Genomic DNA, 17,832 nt, shown 5'->3' with positions numbered 1-17,832 from the left:
TAGGGATCAGGTTTCAGCACAGGGATTTCAGGGGTATCAACACGTGAATATTCAGACTGGAGCATGGAAATTAGTAAGTCCAAGATGGATCCTGGTACAGTTTAGTTTCTGGGGGGTTTCTTTCTAGCTTGCAGATATTCCTCTTCCTTCTGTGTGCTTACCTGATAGAAAGAGATGGAGCTATTTGGAGTCTCTTGTTTTACATGGACAAAAGTGCTGTCAAATCAAAGCTGCACACATATGACCTGATTTCACCTTAGTCACCTCCCTAAAGACCCAATCTTAATACAGTCAAATAAGAGAAGATACTTAGAACTTCCCCATATAATTTAGAGGGAACATAATTAAGCAAGATAGTAAAAAGAAGAAAGTAAGTTCTGAAAAAGCTTGGATAGTAATAGCATTGTCCATTTCCTAGAAGTCATAGATCAACATTGTCCATTTCCTAGAAGTCATGGATCAACATTTTATTATCGGTATAGTATATTTTACATTATTGAGTGCCTATTTTATATCTCCATGAATGAGTATATTTTATAAAATCAATCCTGTTTCTCCAATCTGTCTACACACTACATCACAACAAGTTCTTGAGTGTTTTTAATCCTCTCTCCCAAATTCAAAGGTTAACACCAAATCCTTTGGGCAGTGGTATTATAAAATAGAGTTATGAGGTATCTGCCCTCACAAATGAGCTTCCTGCCCTTATGAAGATGATCAGAGAGCTAACTAGCTCTTCCCCATGTGAGGGTACAGGCAAAAGGTGCTGTGTGTCAAGCATAAGACCTTTGCAGACAATTCCAATGCCTGCACTTTAGGCTCCCTAGCCTCCAAAGCCACAAGGTATTATCTTCTGTCTATAAAAGCTTCCATTTGTGGGAAGTTAATAGAGCAGCCCTTTTAGCTATGATTCCGATCACTGAGTTTGAGGACTTACTCTTCTTTCATGAATGAATGATGAAAAAGTTATACATTCCAGGTGAACTATAGCACTAAGAAAAGTCCAGATGTCACTGTGCATAAAAAGTGATCTTTGTGGGATGGGCATGGGCATGGTGGTGAGATTAGCCTTTCTTTTGTTCTGATGATTACATCCTACTTTCTCATTTAAAACTAGGTGACTGTGACGGATGGTGGTTCTTCCCCCAAACAATCAACCATTTGGGTGGTGGTTCAGGTTCTAGATGAAAATGACAACAAACCACAGTTCCCTGAAAAGGTCTACCAGATCAAGCTGCCAGAACGTGACCGGAAGAAAAGAGGAGAGCCCATCTACAGAGCTTTTGCATTTGACAGAGATGAAGGCCCCAATGCAGACATCTCCTATAGCATCGTGGATGGGAACGATGATGGAAAGTTCTTTATTGATCCTAAAACTGGAATGGTTTCTTCTAGAAAACAATTTACTGCAGGGAGTTATGACATCTTAACGGTAAGATCTTCAGAATTTTAGCAACATAGACAGAGGGCAGGGATTCCTTGAATAAATGGATGGATAGATATACAGATATATATATATATATATATATATATATATATATATATTTCTAAACAAAAAAAATTTAGCATAAAAGTATGGCAACTCAGCCTAGCTATGAAAAAACTACTTTCTAGCAGACAAATACAAGTGAGAATTATTGTCATCCACCTCCCCTATTCTCATAGCTTGCTGGAGCCTACAAATTTGCCCATCCTTCTGTAACCCCAAATCATTCTCAAGGTACTGAACATAGATAAATTGAGGACAAGCAAGGTATCATAGCCACTCAAAACCACACTAAGTGTCAAGACCTCCCAAGGAAACAAATTTTGTAATTGTTCATAGTGTGATAGAATATGAATTTTCCTATAGCTTGTGAGACAAAAATCACAGCTAAGTTTCTTCTGTAAAAAGTAAAAAACTTGGGGCTAGGAAGGTGGCTCAGTGGTAGAGCGCTTGCTTTGTATGCATGAGGCCCTGGGTTTGATTCCTCAGCACCACATAAGCAAAAAGAAAAAAGCCGGAAGTGGCGCTGTGGCTCAAGTGGTAGAGCGCTAGCCTTGAGCTGAAGAGCTGAGGGACAACGCCCAGGCCCAGAGTTCAGGCCCCACGACCAGACCCCTCCCCCCCAAAAAAGTGAAAAACTTCAAGTAGACAGTAAACTAAGATTTCTTCTAGAAACTTCAACTTTAACATCTGTCATGCCCCCCTATGCTTCCTCCCCAACCACTTTAGAAACTGAGTGCATATGCTCCTGGAATAGAGGACTTGACACTTGACAAGAAATGAGCGCTTTGCAGGGTGTCTTCACCTAGACTCCTTCATCTATCCCTCCCGTGCAGTGAGTGTTGGCTCTAAGGCCTTATAGCTGTCCGTAGAACCAGAGGATCATCCTTGGGTGGTTTTTAGCCTAAGCAATTCTACATTTCTACCCCAGCCTAACAGCTACAGCCAATGACTGCCTGATAACTGAATACAAAAGTCCAGGCCGCTTCCCTCAGGTGGATCCAACTCTGTGGCACAAATCACGATTCAGAATTCCCTATTGGATCCCTGAGGTTAGCTAGGACCACATCCTTGTTTAGTGCTCACCCTTGTCCATCCTGATTCTACTCACCTTCTCCTGAGAATACTTCCTTCAAAAAAAACAAACCCACATCTCCTGAAATCCCTGTCCTGTCTCCTAGGCATCGTGAACCAAGGCTTCTAACTGTTAGGAATCTCCATCCCACAGGAATTTTCTGGAACTAAGTGATCATCCATGAACACATACCTTCAGGTTCTATTTGTTGCTGTTGTTTCAATGCTGTCCCGGTTAGTTCTGTGTCTGTAAATGTGGTTTCTGAATACAGTATTTGAAAATCCTTTGTCAGTTTTATCTATTGAAGTTTGGTGTTCTGATGATGTTTTCTGCTCCTTGAACTTTTGGGCCCTCCCATTTTGAGTCCAGGACATTGTATCAATTCCTTACAGCTGTATGAAGAGACACATTTACTTTATCTTTTATGTCAGTCTACCCTGGACCACAGAGAGGTCACTAAAACCTTCCTCCCCACTGCACTGCCCACTTCAGTTCATGTTGCTACCCAGAGAGTTCGCCCTCACCCCTCCACGGTAAGCAAAATCACAGGACCCCAGCAGCTGCCCATACCTGTGCCCCTCACCCCTCCAGTTCTGTGCAGGATGACTGCATCTCCAGAAGACAGCCCACACAACCTTGCCCACCTGACTCTGCACACAAATACACATTCACAAAGTACCTTATTTCCTATGGAAATCCACTGGCCAAAGGTGAGGTTCAGATGTATGCGGTAAGGAAGGTAATTAGCTATTACTGCTGATGGAAATGATCATTCGTGTCTGTGAAAGATTGAACACTGCATACTTGCAACATTTCTTTCCCAAGGTTTTAGTGGTGATTCAGATGGGCCAGCCCATCTGAGCTCCAGCCCCCCCAACCAGATAATGCCCCCACATTCCAAAATCCATTCTCACCAGTCCTCTTGCCAGTACTGTTGAGGATGAAGTCGGCCCAACAACCATGTGCATCTTCGTGGAATCTGAGCTCTGAGATGTCTTTCTGTGTTCTCTCCGTGTGTGAGTAGATCAAGGCCGTGGACAATGGCCGCCCACAGAAGTCCTCCACAGCCCGTCTCCACATTGAGTGGATCAAGAAACCGGCCCCTTCGCCTATCCCGCTGGCCTTCGAAGAGCCATTTTATAACTTCACAGTCATGGAAAGTGACAGGGTGACCGAGATCGTGGGTGTGGTGTCCGTGCAGCCCGCAAACACCCCCCTGTGGTTTGACATAGTGGGTAAGTTGAGGACTTCTAAAACAGTAGTGGGCAATGTAATATTTGAAGTAAGGAACCAAAAATAAACTGAGTTAATTAAAGAAAGAAAGGGGGAAAAAGAAAACAGAACTGAGTTAGAGCTATGATTAAAACCTGTACAGTGCTGCAATGCAAAAGAGCCAGTAAAATGAATACTCAACCTGTGCTTTCGTTCGACTCTGTAAGCTAAGCTGAACAGAAAGTGCTCTCTGGCTGAATTTTCCATAGTATGTTACTTACTGTGATCTTAATGTCTTTCTGTGTGTCATTTAAATTCTATTGTCACACTTGGCTAATCTCATTTCTAAATGTATTGATGGAACTAGACTTGCTGTCTTTCATTTCTCTCTTTTTCTTCACCTTTTTCTGCATTCTGTTCTTTTTTTTTTCTGCTCCCGACTGCCCTGCTTCAAGGTGGCAAGCATGCTCGAGAGATGTTCTATATTCTACAGACAGCTTGTGGGCAGAACTGTTCAACAGAAGGTACCCTTAGTGTAAACACATTTGCTAAAATACGGCTATCCAATCTGCCTTAGAGGGGGTTGTTGTTTTTTTTTAAGCAAATTGAATTACATCTTCCATAGCTGCCTGTGCCAGGCTGAAGTGCAGCGTGCAGATTTCATACAAGCCTCTACCAGCCATTGCTCTTGTATCCAATGACTCCTTTGTTTCAGGTTTTGATAGGTTTGGAGTTAGGGAGGTCATTTTTTTTTTTGAGTTTTGGGCTTTTTGTTGTTTGCTTTTGAGGTATGTGGGCTTTTTTATTATTTGTTTATTCTTTTTCTTTTTCTCATTCATTTAACTGGGCTTTTTCCAATTGAAAAATAAATTAAAATGTACTCCCATTCCCCTCTGTTTCACACCAGCAGTGCCATTCATAGACAAAAAAAAAAAAAAAGAATCAGAAGAGTCAGTCCCCTGGCAGCCTTCCACAAAAGGAAGGGCAGGAAATGGAACCTAGATACATAAATAGAGGTCAGCCTCCTGTTCAGGCTGGATAAGGAAAGTAGCTGGAAACAGGCAGGAGAGACCTTGGGAACCAACCTTTAAATTCTTTTTTTTTAAAGATACCAATTCACTTAGATTCACAAGCATTATAATACTGCAAAACACATTACCCCATGAGGTGCATCTTATAGTTGCTATGGCAAGCAAGCAAGTATACCAGGCTGAAAAAGGAAAGGACTGAGCACTGACTGCATCCCTCCAGAGCCAGCAGGGAGAGGGCGTCGGGACTGGGAAACAAAAGGCTGTTACTAAGAGCCTTGGCCTGAGGGAGCTTGGTCTGAGGCAGACTTGAGCTGAAACTGACTTCCATGCTTCTCAGGTGGAAGGTAGAGAATCCGGGAGAGTCTGGGACAGTCGTTTCCTCCCTCATGTCACAGCCCAACAGGGTGAGCAAGAGTCTGCCTTTCCTTTAGGAAAGTCTCAGAACTGGGTCCAGGGGAAATATTAGAATAGTCCGTATCTGCTTTCAGGAGTCTCTAAAAAACAATACTCTGTGGTCTTCAACTCAACCTCAGGAGAATATCCTCTGGAATCCCCCATGGAAAGAGCTTCTCTCTTATGCATTTCATTGTATAGAATGACAGTATAATGCCTTGTTTTACTGAATCAGTATTCTACCATCCTTCTAAATGACCATCCTAATACTAAGCTTTCAATTCCTTTGTCATTGCCACTTAACATGTCTGAAATAGGACCTCTTTGGAGACACAAGGCATATCTCCACTTCATCTTTCTGCAATTTTCAGCTCATTAAGATATGATCAGAGGCAGCTTCTTTCTTCCTGATGTACACACTGATGCCTAGTTTTCTGTTGTCTTTGTAGCTACCTCTGGTGATTCCTTTACTACTGCCTCAGTGAAACCCAGAAAGTACATTTCAGTTTCAGCACATATGCCTTGTGCCAGACCAACAGGAGCATGTGCAATGATGATTTCTTAAAAGCAGCCCAAAGACGAATATAGTCAAGACCAAACAAGACATAAGAATGAATCCTCAACCATCAACTGTCTCTTTCCTTTGCAGGCCAGGTTCCAGGCATCTCTCACACCTGAAATGGACCTGTCTTCTCTCCCTTCCATGGTCCATGCATGCACCTATCTAGCCCACTACACATGATACCCATTGCCCGCATACTTCAAGGTGTCCTTGATTGTACTACACTTTAGAACTTTAACAATCACAGCTCTGCAACACTTAGTATGACCAACCACATGACCCATTTTCCAGTAATTCTCCACATCCTGACATGCATATTTGTGTGTAGATAAGCATGTCTGCTAGTACTATCACCTAATGTGCAAGCATTAGTAGTTGTATGGCAAGGTTTTGTTTTGTTTTCTTTTGTTTATTTTTGGGCTTGAACTCAGAGTCTAGGTGCTGTCCTTAAGCTTTTTTTGCGTAAAGTTAGTGCTCTTCCACTTAAGCTATAGCTCCACTTCCAGCATTTTAGTAGTCATCTGGAGATAAGAATCTCAGGGACTTTCCTGCACAGGCTGGCTTCAAACCTTTACCCACAGATCTCAGCCTTCCAGGTGGCAAGGATTATGGGCATGAACCACCAGCATTTGGCACATGTTTCATTTATGTTTATCCCCTCTCCATTCTTAACTTTTGTGTGTCTTCTTCTATTTTTCCTGCAATGCTTCTACTAGGATGACTAGAATTAGCAATTTGTGACTGGTGGTGATGCTTTAAGCAGCCAGGTTGGTAACCACTGACAACTCCTGAGACCTTTCCAGAGTTAGAATACCTTCCCATTGTCAGAGAACCTCAGAATCTCTAGCAAAGTCATTGACAGAGAGAAAGTTACTTTGTAGATGAAAACCTTCCTACATGGAGTTCCTAAGGACTGCCTGAATACAAAGGTGGACCATTATCTATCATAGGACCTTAATTTTCATATTTCCTTTATCTCTGTATTTCTAAACACTGCCCTCTTCCTACGGAGACCACTCATTTTTGGGGCACTGAGTAATTCTTTGAATGGAGTTTTACAGGGCTGTCGCTTTAGTATACTGCACTCATCTCATAGACTGCACTCGGTAAATATGGCAACATCTAGCCAATCTTCTTCTACAACTTGAATTTACTGGGCCAGATGCCCAAACAGAGGAGGATTATATTTCCATTCCTACCTCTAGCCAATGTCTTGAAACATCAACTCTTTATTTCACTGTGGAAGTGAAATCCTCTCCCCAGGTACTGCTTGCTTTCTGTTCAGAAATGGTTTCCCCTTCACTAAATCTCCCTTTTGCAAATCTTCCTCATCTGTCAGAGTCATTTTTTCTCCATCTGCTGACAGAATCTTTTTACTTCTCTAAACACCTATTCTTTTCTTTATCATATGCAGATGTTTTGTTCTTGCTTGCTTATCTTCAGTCACAGAAATTTCCTTCTCTTTCTTCCCTCCCTCCTTTGTGCAGTACAGAGGGAACAGAGAGAGAGAGAGAGAGAGAGAGAGAGAGAGAGAGAGAGAGAGGAGAGAGAGAGAGAGAGAGAGAGAGAGAGAGAGAGGAGAGAGAGAGAGAGAAAGAAAGAAAGAAAGAAAGAAAGAAAGAAAGAAAGAAAGAAAGAAAGAAAGAAAGAAAGAAAGAAAGAAAGAAAGAAAGAAAGAGAGAGAGAGAGAGAGAGAGAGAGAGCACTATGCCTAGTGCTTCAGGCTCAGTGGGTGAAGTGAGTGCTATGAATAAACATATAGAAGCACAGTATCAGCATGATTTGCAATGAGGTCTTAGGTTAAAATTCAAGTCCTACTCAAAACTCATGATTCATCCAAGAGAATTAACACTCTTTCCAAACAGGTTCATACACCTGGGCAGACACTGAGGCCAAGTGCACAGCACCCAGCATAGGCACTTACAGTTCACAAGTGCTCCAACTGATGAATCCTCATTAGCTTACCAGAAATAATGACTGCGTCAACATTTTTCCCTCTGGGAATATGATCTCATTTCCAAATTTACCAGATTCTCATTTCACTGCATTTCTTTTTCTCCTACCAAAACATGAATTCCCAAAACAATTCTATGGTAAAGAAAGAAAGGACTCTTGCACTAAGGGTAGGCCAGTCACTTCCTTCTACCTCCAGTGACACCAGCACTTACAACCAGATTCTCTTCAGTGCCCAGAAACAGAAGCCCTGCTTATAACAAAGTTACGAATGCTGTAATTAAAAGAAACCATAACAAAGTTCAGCAGTTGTGTGTTTAAACAGCCCAATGCACAGCATGTTCTGCTCTGTGGTAAAATGGAAAGAAAAGAAAGGGAACAAAAATAACCCATAATCCTTTGTGGCTTTATCACATAGATTCACACTTTTTGGGAGACTATGCTTTCAGCTCAGCAGTGCCTGATTTACATACCTTCCAATGTGATTGCAATCTGGTTCACAGTTCAGTTTTTGAATCTTTATGCTGGTGGCAAACATTTGCATTGTGAAGGCTACCATTACTATACACTTCAAATAATTCTTCTTTACTCACAGTTTCATGAGGGATACTGACACCCATTTTTCAGCTTTTCATCTGAATCCAAAAATGCTTTTCTTGTGCACAGAAAGCACTTAAAGTATCCTTATTTGCCTCACCCAATTTATAGAGAGAAAAACTGTCCTTAGGAAGTATTTCTCTGATAGTGAGATGCAGCATACAGGCCCAGTCTTCTGTTAGTATCTTCTTATGTTGTAGCCATGGAAAGATGATCTTGATTCCTGACTGCTGCTGTCTCATAGGCTTAGGCTTGTCCTCTGTTAATTATGTCCACTGCAGAGGCCAGCTTATATAGAAGTGGTCAAGCAGGCATATTAGAATTTTCTGATAGTGTTGCTGTAAATTTGTTTTCTGATTAGATACAGGTATCTTAGCATCTTCCAGAACACATCTCCTGAGAAAAACCATGTCCTTTCCAATACAGCCACTCCTCCAGCAGAGGGACATTTTCTCAGTCATTCATTTGATATCAAATATTTCATTCCATGTAGTCTCCTTTCCCTACCTTGATCCCCAAATAGAGCTCTTTCTCTATACCACTGATCTCATGCATAGATGCTCATCTAAAGAAACTTTAGAAAAATAGAAAAAAGACTAAAAATTCTTCATATCAATATGTTTTAGAAGTTAAACTTAAAGCGAGCTTCTAGAAGGAATTTTTCAACCTACTATGGTTCCCTGGCCTCTTTCTGGTGTCTCTGGCCTTCCTTGCAAACAAGTTTCAGCCTAGTATTGTGCTTGCTTCATTTCAAAGCAGGTAGTTCTTCATGATCACACCATAGCTGGTGTTTGACCTTCTCCTGAAGTTCAGTGTACATGCTGAATATGAGTGAACAGCGAGTATGATGCCCTCCCTTCACTGGGATTCAGCCATTCAGTGCTCCCAAAGCTTCTCACATAATGCTTCTCCCTGGTGGTTAGTAGATTTGAGTTGGTATTTTTCCAATAGCACCTGTTGTGGAAAGAAGTCATATGCTAGGAAGGGACCAGGATGCTTCTCTAAAGGAGACTGGTTTTCCACTGCTGAATCTTTTACAAAAAGATAGGGGATGTTTCCTTCCTATTTTTAAAGTAAAAGTTGACTCCATTATGGCCCACTGCCTTGCCACCCAATAAATTCCCACAGCAATTGCTGCTTCGGAGTATTTTTATGCAAGACCTATTTGTAAAGCCTTTAAAAGGATATTCCCACTTGCTATGTTTAACTTTAGAATACAATAGAAACCCAGTGTGCCTCTTCTGCTCTTTGCTTACTCTATTACTCCTGTCTTTACCCAAAAAATGGTCCAAAGGAATGTCCCGAATGTGAATTATCTGTTATGTGGGCTGTTCACAACCTTGCTTTTACCATCTCTGCCACATCCCCCTGCAGGACGCTCAGACTGTGACATTTTTAATTTCCCACATTGTTGAAACTCAGAGCAATTGGCACCGTCCTCCCTGCCCACCTTTTCTTTAGCCTCACGCTGTTGCACTCAACACCCTCTGGCTTTGCATGTTCTGTTACTGGCTCTGAGGAAGCACATCTTGTTTAAATGGAATGTTGCTAGTGAAAATGGACTCCTTGCATTTGATATGCTCACCCCCTAGATGATTTGGATATGGTTTCCTACAAAAACAGGAATCACCCTTTGGGCTAGAAGGGAACCAGAAAAATGAGGCCCTGGGGAGAGCTATGGAGTCGTTTATGAAGTAGGGGGCTTAGTATAGGTTATCAGGTTACCAGAAGATTGATGGTAAACTGCTGGTCTGGATTCTGTATCCTTTGTCAGAAATTCATTTGAGAGTTCAGCATTGTTGTTTAGTGTGAAATCTTGGCTTACCTGGGAGCTAATGTCCTGGTAGTGTGTATAGAGACTTTCGGCCATACTGGTGGAACTGAGACTATCTCAGTAGGCCCTTTACAGTCACTCACCTATAGAGGTTTCTGATTTGTAGTAATTGATACAGCAAAACACATGCGCACACAGATTGATGAGCAAAACACACACACACACACACACAGAGGGACAGAGAAAGAACTATGAAAATTGACAGCCAGAAAAGTTGCCCAAAGCACATTTCGGTGTAAAACAAGTTTTAAAAACTCGTATGATTTGTACACATTATGCAAAATAGGTGTATTTTACAGGACTAAGCTGAGGATGGGTATGTATTCTGTACAGGTCCCAGAGCAAGCATATAAATTTGCCTCATTTAACCAGTTACTAAAACAGGAAACCTTCATGCATGCATCCACAAATTTTGTTCTCATTAATCTTGAAAGTAGAGCAAACTATTTTGTAGTTTGCATGATTTTAATTTGATCTTTTTGTTGCTGATACTAGAGTTTGGACTCAAGACCTTATATTGACTAGGCATGGGCCTGCCACTGAGTGAAGAATAAAGCCCTGGTTATTCTTTTGACAGTGCCTTTATTTTTCCCTAGTGTGTCCAAACGATGATCCTCCTATATACACTTCCTGCAATCACAAGGAGAACTGCAATATCTATCTACTGCAATATCTATCATCAACTTTGGATCCAGTCTGACCTCTTAATTACAGACTTGGTTATTTTGTCCTTACCTACACATTTTAAAACTTCAAAATAATTACAAATGGAGGATGGCCTATTTTCCCCCACTACCCTCTAAATCTTAGTCCAGACTTAAGAAAATAAACATTAGAGTATAAAAAATTCCAGTTTAATTTAAATATGACTGAAAAAAATGTGACTTAATGACCTCCAAATCAACTTGAGAAGTTGCATTTTTGTCTTTTGCACAAGTCTTGTAATGTTATGTTCTTTCTTTGTAAGTTTTCATGGCAAAGATTTTGTTCCAGAATCTACATCTTGATAGCAAGACATTTTTCTTTGCTCATGAAAATGGTTATGCCAGGCACTGGAATTTGGCTTCCATTTTTTTGTGTGTAGTTATGAATGAAATATTCCCTTTAAATAAGAATCCATAACCTTTTTTAGACTAGACTCTCCAATCCTTCTCCTTGTTTATTCTTCAAAAGACTGTCTTTGGAAGAAACATTGAGTGTTTTCCATAAGCCAATTAAAGGTTTTATTTGGAAGATAAATAAGTAAATTTTTTTAAAAAAATTTTATCTTCTCTAAGCAATTCTCTGGTAACCCTGTATCTCTATAACTTTAATTAAATGTCAAGGACAATTATGTTCTTTCTACAAATTAATTGCTCCTAAGTACACATGACAGCTGTGAGTGATAGGTCAAATATATTTGACCACTTTTATTGGAGGAAGGAAGTACTGAGCTTGAATAAGAATACTCAGGCAAGCTGGCTAGGTAGGCACTGTACTATTTGAGCCATACCTCCAGCTTATCAACAACAACAAAAAACTATATTATTTAGAGTGTTATTGAATTTCAAATTCTAGTGATTCAGGTAAAATTTCCCTTTCCCTGAACTCATCTGCCCATTTGTAATTGTAATACAGAAATATACTGTTCATTGATGAGCAAATGTAATGTATACAGTACAGAATTTTTTAAAGCCAATGTTTGTTTTCTAAAATATGAAATTTAATGAATGTATAATTTGGACTACTATTGTGAAATAAGATTGCTATCTAGGCCCAAAATTTATTGACACAATGAAATTTTAAATTAAAATAAACCTTGTGAATTTCAATTAAAATTCTTCCAGCATTCATGATACTCTCTTCCTACCCCATTAAAAATGTTTCAGAGCCATTTGCCAGTAGTTCATGAGTATAATTCTTGCTACTCTGAGAGCTGGAGGATCATGATTCAAGGTCAATCTGAACAGAAACGCTACAAAACTCCATCTCCAAAATAACCAGGAAAACCCAGGCTCAAGTATGGCTTAAGTGGTAAAGCTCCAGCTAAGCAAGCAAGCTGAGCAAGTGCCAGGTCCTGAGTCAAACCCTAGTAGCAGCAAAAATTGGGAAGACCATAAAGCACACTTTGTTTCACAGAGATAAAAACTACTCAACAATTCCAATACTACTTCATACTATCATTTCTAAACAGTGATTTATATCTGACCCACAAAGGAAAAAAATAACTTTTTATATAAACTGATTTACACGTTGCTGTGGTGTAAGCTAGTGTTTGCCTTCCTTTCTATGCTGATTGCATAAACTTTCTACTCTTTTAGAAGAAATTTAATTCACACTGTCAATATGGCCAAAAGTTTCTATAAATAACCCATCTTGTAGAAGTCTACCATTTATTTTAACATTTTATTTCTGACATTGAATTGAGAGACTTAGAACTCTACCAGCAAAATGTTTACTATAAATCCTACAGTAGGCTTAGAAGTGTCTACTGATTTTATTCATGATAATTCAACTATTTCTTAACTTAGAACTTTTCCTATTTCAGAAAAACAAAAAGATTTTCAATGTCATAGCACAGAAGCCCCAACGGGTTAAAGAGCTGTTAGCTTTCTAAATATTTTATGGAGTCAACTTCTGCTTCACTACTCATGACATTACTGCTGAGGTTTTCTTTGAAATGCATTTTTGTGATTATAGAGGCTAAGTTTTGAAATACAAATTGAGTGAGAAATAAAGAAGTCCCACTAAGTTGTACAAATTGGAACTGTATGGATGCTTGTCCAAAAATATTTCTATGTAAGCCCCTGTAAAGTTATATGCTTCTGCACATGCAATGACTTCAGTGTGCTGACTCTGTGTTGTTTCTGTGAAACCCCCAGGGGGGAACTTTGACAGCTCTTTTGATGCAGAGAAGGGTGTGGGGACCATCGTCATTGCAAAGCCTCTGGATGCAGAGCAGCGGTCCATCTACAACATGAGCGTGGAAGTCACCGATGGGACAAACGTCGCTGTCACTCAGGTGAGAAGCTGTGACTGAGTATCAGGAATGAGGAAGGATTTACTAAAGTCAGAAGTACAAGAAAGGAAGTAATCAAATATGTTCATTGGATGACAGTGTCCAAAAGAATCATGTGAACAAAAGAACTGATCTGTTGTGTTATACACATTCACTGACTCAAGAAATTTCAATTGTTTATGTGTGAGTGACACAACATATCTTCATTATTGCCTTATCTCTTTAATTATAAAATTTACTTTCCTTGAACTTGCAAAGAGGTGGATTTTTTATCCAAAGTGTTTGCTTTAACTCACCTAAAAGTCATCCTCTGACTTTTTAAATTATCTTTAAGATCTTTAAGTACTTGGACAAAAGGACATATATTCAGCATGTCAGTGTATGAGTTACAATACATCTTGATCAGTGTCACACCTTCCATTATTCTGATTTTGTAGACACTGAAAGTTAAAGATAGAGAATACTTAAAAAGCGATATCATATTCCAGTTCACACAACCTTAATAAAGAACAAGGTGTCTCATGGCATCAGGGACCTCAGACTTAGTAGGCAGATACAGTGTCTCCAGCCCACTGTTGTCTTGGTTTTCAGGGTAGGGTCTGGCTTTACGTTCAGGCCAGCTTGGAGTGCAATCCTTCTATGTGTGCTTTCCTGTGTCTGTGAGGATGACAGTGACTGACTTGTTCCCTGCCCTGGGTGCGATGAGTGAGATGGAGTCTAGTGAAGTTCTCTGTCCAAACTGCTCTTGAATTGAAATCCTCCAATCTCTACCTTCCAAGTAGCTAGGAGTATAAACTTGAGCTACCTTACCTGGATATGTCATGGGTTCATACTGGCTGCACAGAAGGATCCGCTGCATGTGGACAGAGGTCCAAAGCACGGCTGTCTGGCCACACCCTTAGGGACCGACCTACAGTAGACCTCGAGACACTTCTTATATTTTGTGTCTTGAGTACATAGAGAAGGACATGGAGAACTAGGTAGAGAAAATCTATGGCTTTCTCACATGCCACAGAACATTTCTGGCTTTCTCACATGCCACAGAACATTTCCCACAGTGACACATATACGATACTAGATAAGAATGAGGCAGATTTGCCTTAAATATAAGATTCCATCTTATTTTTCACCAGTGGACCTAGCCTTGTTACAGCAACAATCTGGCGCATGCGCACTCACACACACAACCCCTGCTTAGAAGGCATCACTAATTTTGACCAAATTCCCCCCCCCCCCACTGGTCCTTCCTGTATCCTCAAAATCCTTCTAAATACAATGCTTCAGGTAGGAAGGATAAGTTTTTGCCAACCCTAACACACGCAATTATTGATTCATTTTAAATATGATGTAAGCTTTTCTAACTATGCAGTTTTATAAGCACATTTTATGTGCTTATTTAAATAACTGCCTTTTATCTCCAAAAGTATGATAATTCTTTTTTGAGGGGTCAGTTGATCATCAAGAAGTTGAAAAAGTTAATAAGGTGCATTTTAGTACAGCTTCCTTTATTTTTACTTGAATGTACACAGAAACATCGAGCAACATTCACACAAATTGCTAGCATGTGACAGTTTATAATCCTACAACCTGTGTTGCTTCCTGTAACTAGGATGACTTTGTGACTCTTTGCCTTAAAGACTCCTGCTTATATTTGTTGTCCTGCATAGTTATTAATACTACCCCATTCACTCTCAAAATAGCCCCACTTGGGACAATAAATTACATGATCTTCCCCATCCAAGCCTTACTGCTTCAGATATTTTCAAGACTAACACCAAGACAGGAAAAGACCTGCAGGCTAAAGTCCTATGGGAACTGCACAGTGTAAAAGCATGCCCCAGACACTAATACAAAACAACCACTTGTATTGCAAAGTCATTGCTGCTAATTCACTATAAATGTGAATTTGAATTAGATTGGAAAAGCAGCCATTTCTTAGCATCTCCAACCTCAACTTTTGAATGCTACAATTGAGAAATGGAAGGCATATTTGATTAAAATACAAATGAAGCACGGGATCACATTCATTTCCCAACTTTTCTCTAGAGTTTGTACTAGTTGAATTAAGTGGCATTTGGCTTGTCCAGAATGTTATGGGTACCCATTGGTTATTTTTAGGATAAGTGAGTGAGTAGTAGATACCAAATATTTATTCAAGGGTTTTATTGTGGAATCAAAGGTATGCTGAATCAAAAAGCCACACAAGTAATTCCTGTCAATCAAATTGATATTTATATTTATTTATATCTAAAAAGACACATATCAATCAAACTTTTGTATTTTCATTAGGCTAGATAAGAAATAAAGTAAGGCAAGGTATGTTAGCAATTGGACCAGCAGGAGGGAGGTGGCCTAAAAAATGGTGAGGATGAATGTAGGTGACTATGGTTGAAATATAGTATCTGTATTTATTAAACTAAGACAATGGAATCTATTGAAATTGTGTTATGAAGGGAAGTAGAGGGATGACAAGGAGAGAAATGGAGGGAGGGAGTTTGATCATGGCATATTATATCCATATACAGAAATGTCCAAATGAAACCCACTTGTACAATTTGAATGCTAATAGCTTTTAAAAGAAATAAATAAGTAAATAAAATTCATTCTACAGCCATTTCTTCAGTTCATACCATGTGCTGTATAAGTGCTGGAGGTAATAGTAATTAAGAGTATTTGCTTGCTTGCATGTTGGTTTGTTTTTTAGATGAGGTCTCTCATCTATGACTGCTAGGCTCATACTACCTACCCTCTGCCTCACCTCTTAAGTGGCCAGAAGTGAAACTATACATCATCGTACAGCCAGTAATACAAAGTTTTAAATGCATATAAATTAAATGGCCTCATTTCTAAAGAAAATCAACAGAGAAACATATATTGTAAGCCTGGGTGCATAAATTGTTAGAATTCACTTCTTGGTTTTATTTCAGACTAAAAAACAGACTTATTTCCAGAGTATTTCAGAAGGAGTTAGAAAATTAAGGTGAACTTGAAGGACCTTCTTGGTAGGGCCAAGTTACAGAGGTTAATAAAACATATCAAGAGACTTTCTAACCAGATATACCCCATTCACACTGTTTCTAGAGCCATGATCCTCTTAAGAAGTGAGAGCTAAGGGCTCCCAAAGCATAAGCTTGTGTGACATCATCACCATCAGCAAGGCATCCCTCTGCCTGGGCAGGCTGTTAGACATGATTGCCATCTGGGCCCTCCAGTTGCCCAAGGCCTCCCTGGAAAGGGTGACAAGACTGGTGCTCTGAATCAGTCAATATCTTCAATGTCATAAATGTTTTAATGAAAGATGATTGGGAAATAAAAGCTATTCTAGATTTCTTTTAGAAACCACTAATGCACAGTCCAATTTCTGACGTTAGGCAACTTAATGATTTCATCAAACATACCCCTCTTTGTAGAACTAAATCAATATTCTGGAGCCACAAAACACCTGTTCAGTATTCCGTTAGGGACTTTCTTTCTTTTGTTCATTTGGGATCAGAAGGCACACATGACACAGGATTCACATCAAGTCTAAACAGCATGTTGAATTTTATTTCACAAATGTCAAATAAATCAGAGCCTCGGGGATTCTGTGTGGACATGAAAATCCTCCTTCATCTTCAGGTTGTCCTGTTTTTCCAATTCTCATGGGATTTTTGTGTCTCAGGATTACAATATTGATGATGCATAGCATGTTTTTCCTTACTGAGATTGTCTAGTGTAATGGAATAAACACTGTGGATTTCAAGTCGCGAAGATGCCCATGAACTAAATGCAAGGAAAAAAATCCCAATACTTATAAAACAAACAGAAAAACAAAAATCCCTCCTGGTGAAACAAGCAAAGGCTCTGCATTATACAGTTTTTCTTTATTTTGTGAGGGATATGATTGTGCTTTTCTCAATATAGCATACTATGGATGGGGTCATCAGGTTGACCTCTTAGAAGCCCAAGGATAAACACTGATGTTAGGTTTAGAAGAGAAGAAAGTAAGGGTTGAAGGAGTTGGTACTATCTTCCCTGTCAGCTGGAGAAGAGTAGAGGACGCACAAGTCCTAATGGCAAAAGCAAGGGAGGAGTGGGGATTCCCCAGGTAGAACCAGGAACACATAAACAGCAGCAACAGTAAATGGTCAGAGAGGATGGAGTTACCACACATATACACACACACAGAAGCATGACAACCAGACTGTAAGAGACATTCTTGAACTTTGGCGGATACATATCACTTAGCATACAACAGAGCTAGGAATATTTGGAGAAATATCAAATTCCAAATGTACAGCAGGAATTTGGGACATCCTATCTTGCCAGGAAAAGACTAGTGGACTCACATTTTTTTTAAAAGGCAACTTGAATTGACTTAAGATGGTGAAGTCACTTAATACAGGTGCTATGTTTTGTAGTAAGGCAGACTCCTCCTTACCCCCCAAAGTCCTCAAGATATCCACATTTTTTTGGTACCAGAAATGGGGCTTGAGTTTTAGGGCCTGGGGGCTTCACTTTAGCTTTTTCCACTCAAGGCTGGCACTCTACCACTTAAGCCACACCTTCACTTTTTGTTAGTTGGAGATGGATTCTCCTGGTCATAATGGCTTCAAACTATGATCTTCAATTATCAGCCTTCTGAGTATCTAGGGTCATGGTGAGCCCTTGGTATCCATATTTTAATCTTCAGGGCTTAGATATGTTATATA

At 39.8% G+C, this 17,832-nt stretch overlaps 1 protein-coding gene across 6 annotated transcripts in view; it reads left to right on the top strand.

Moving 5' to 3' along the window:
* Positions 1-17,832, top strand: part of Fat3 (FAT atypical cadherin 3) — a 694,044-nt gene that overhangs the window by 560,171 nt on the left and 116,041 nt on the right. For 4 of the 6 annotated variants that reach the window (XM_069989543.1, XM_069989540.1, XM_069989541.1 and 1 more), the window contains exons 5-8: positions 1,118-1,432; positions 3,586-3,796; positions 4,229-4,297; positions 13,005-13,144. In XM_069989543.1, coding sequence (XP_069845644.1) covers positions 1,118-1,432; positions 3,586-3,796; positions 4,229-4,297; positions 13,005-13,144 — 735 coding nt within the window. The remainder of the gene's footprint in view (positions 1-1,117; positions 1,433-3,585; positions 3,797-4,228; positions 4,298-13,004; positions 13,145-17,832) is intronic. The other 2 variants (XM_069989544.1, XM_069989542.1) reach the window with 1 other exon arrangement.

The sequence above is a fragment of the Dipodomys merriami genome, unplaced genomic scaffold, assembly GCF_024711535.1.
Source record: "Dipodomys merriami isolate MVZ:Mamm:240054 unplaced genomic scaffold, mDipMer1.0.p SCAF_38, whole genome shotgun sequence".
NCBI lineage: Eukaryota > Metazoa > Chordata > Mammalia > Rodentia > Heteromyidae > Dipodomys > Dipodomys merriami.
The sequence above is the reverse complement of the archived record's forward strand: the minus strand, read 5'-3'. Positions and strand labels throughout refer to the sequence as shown.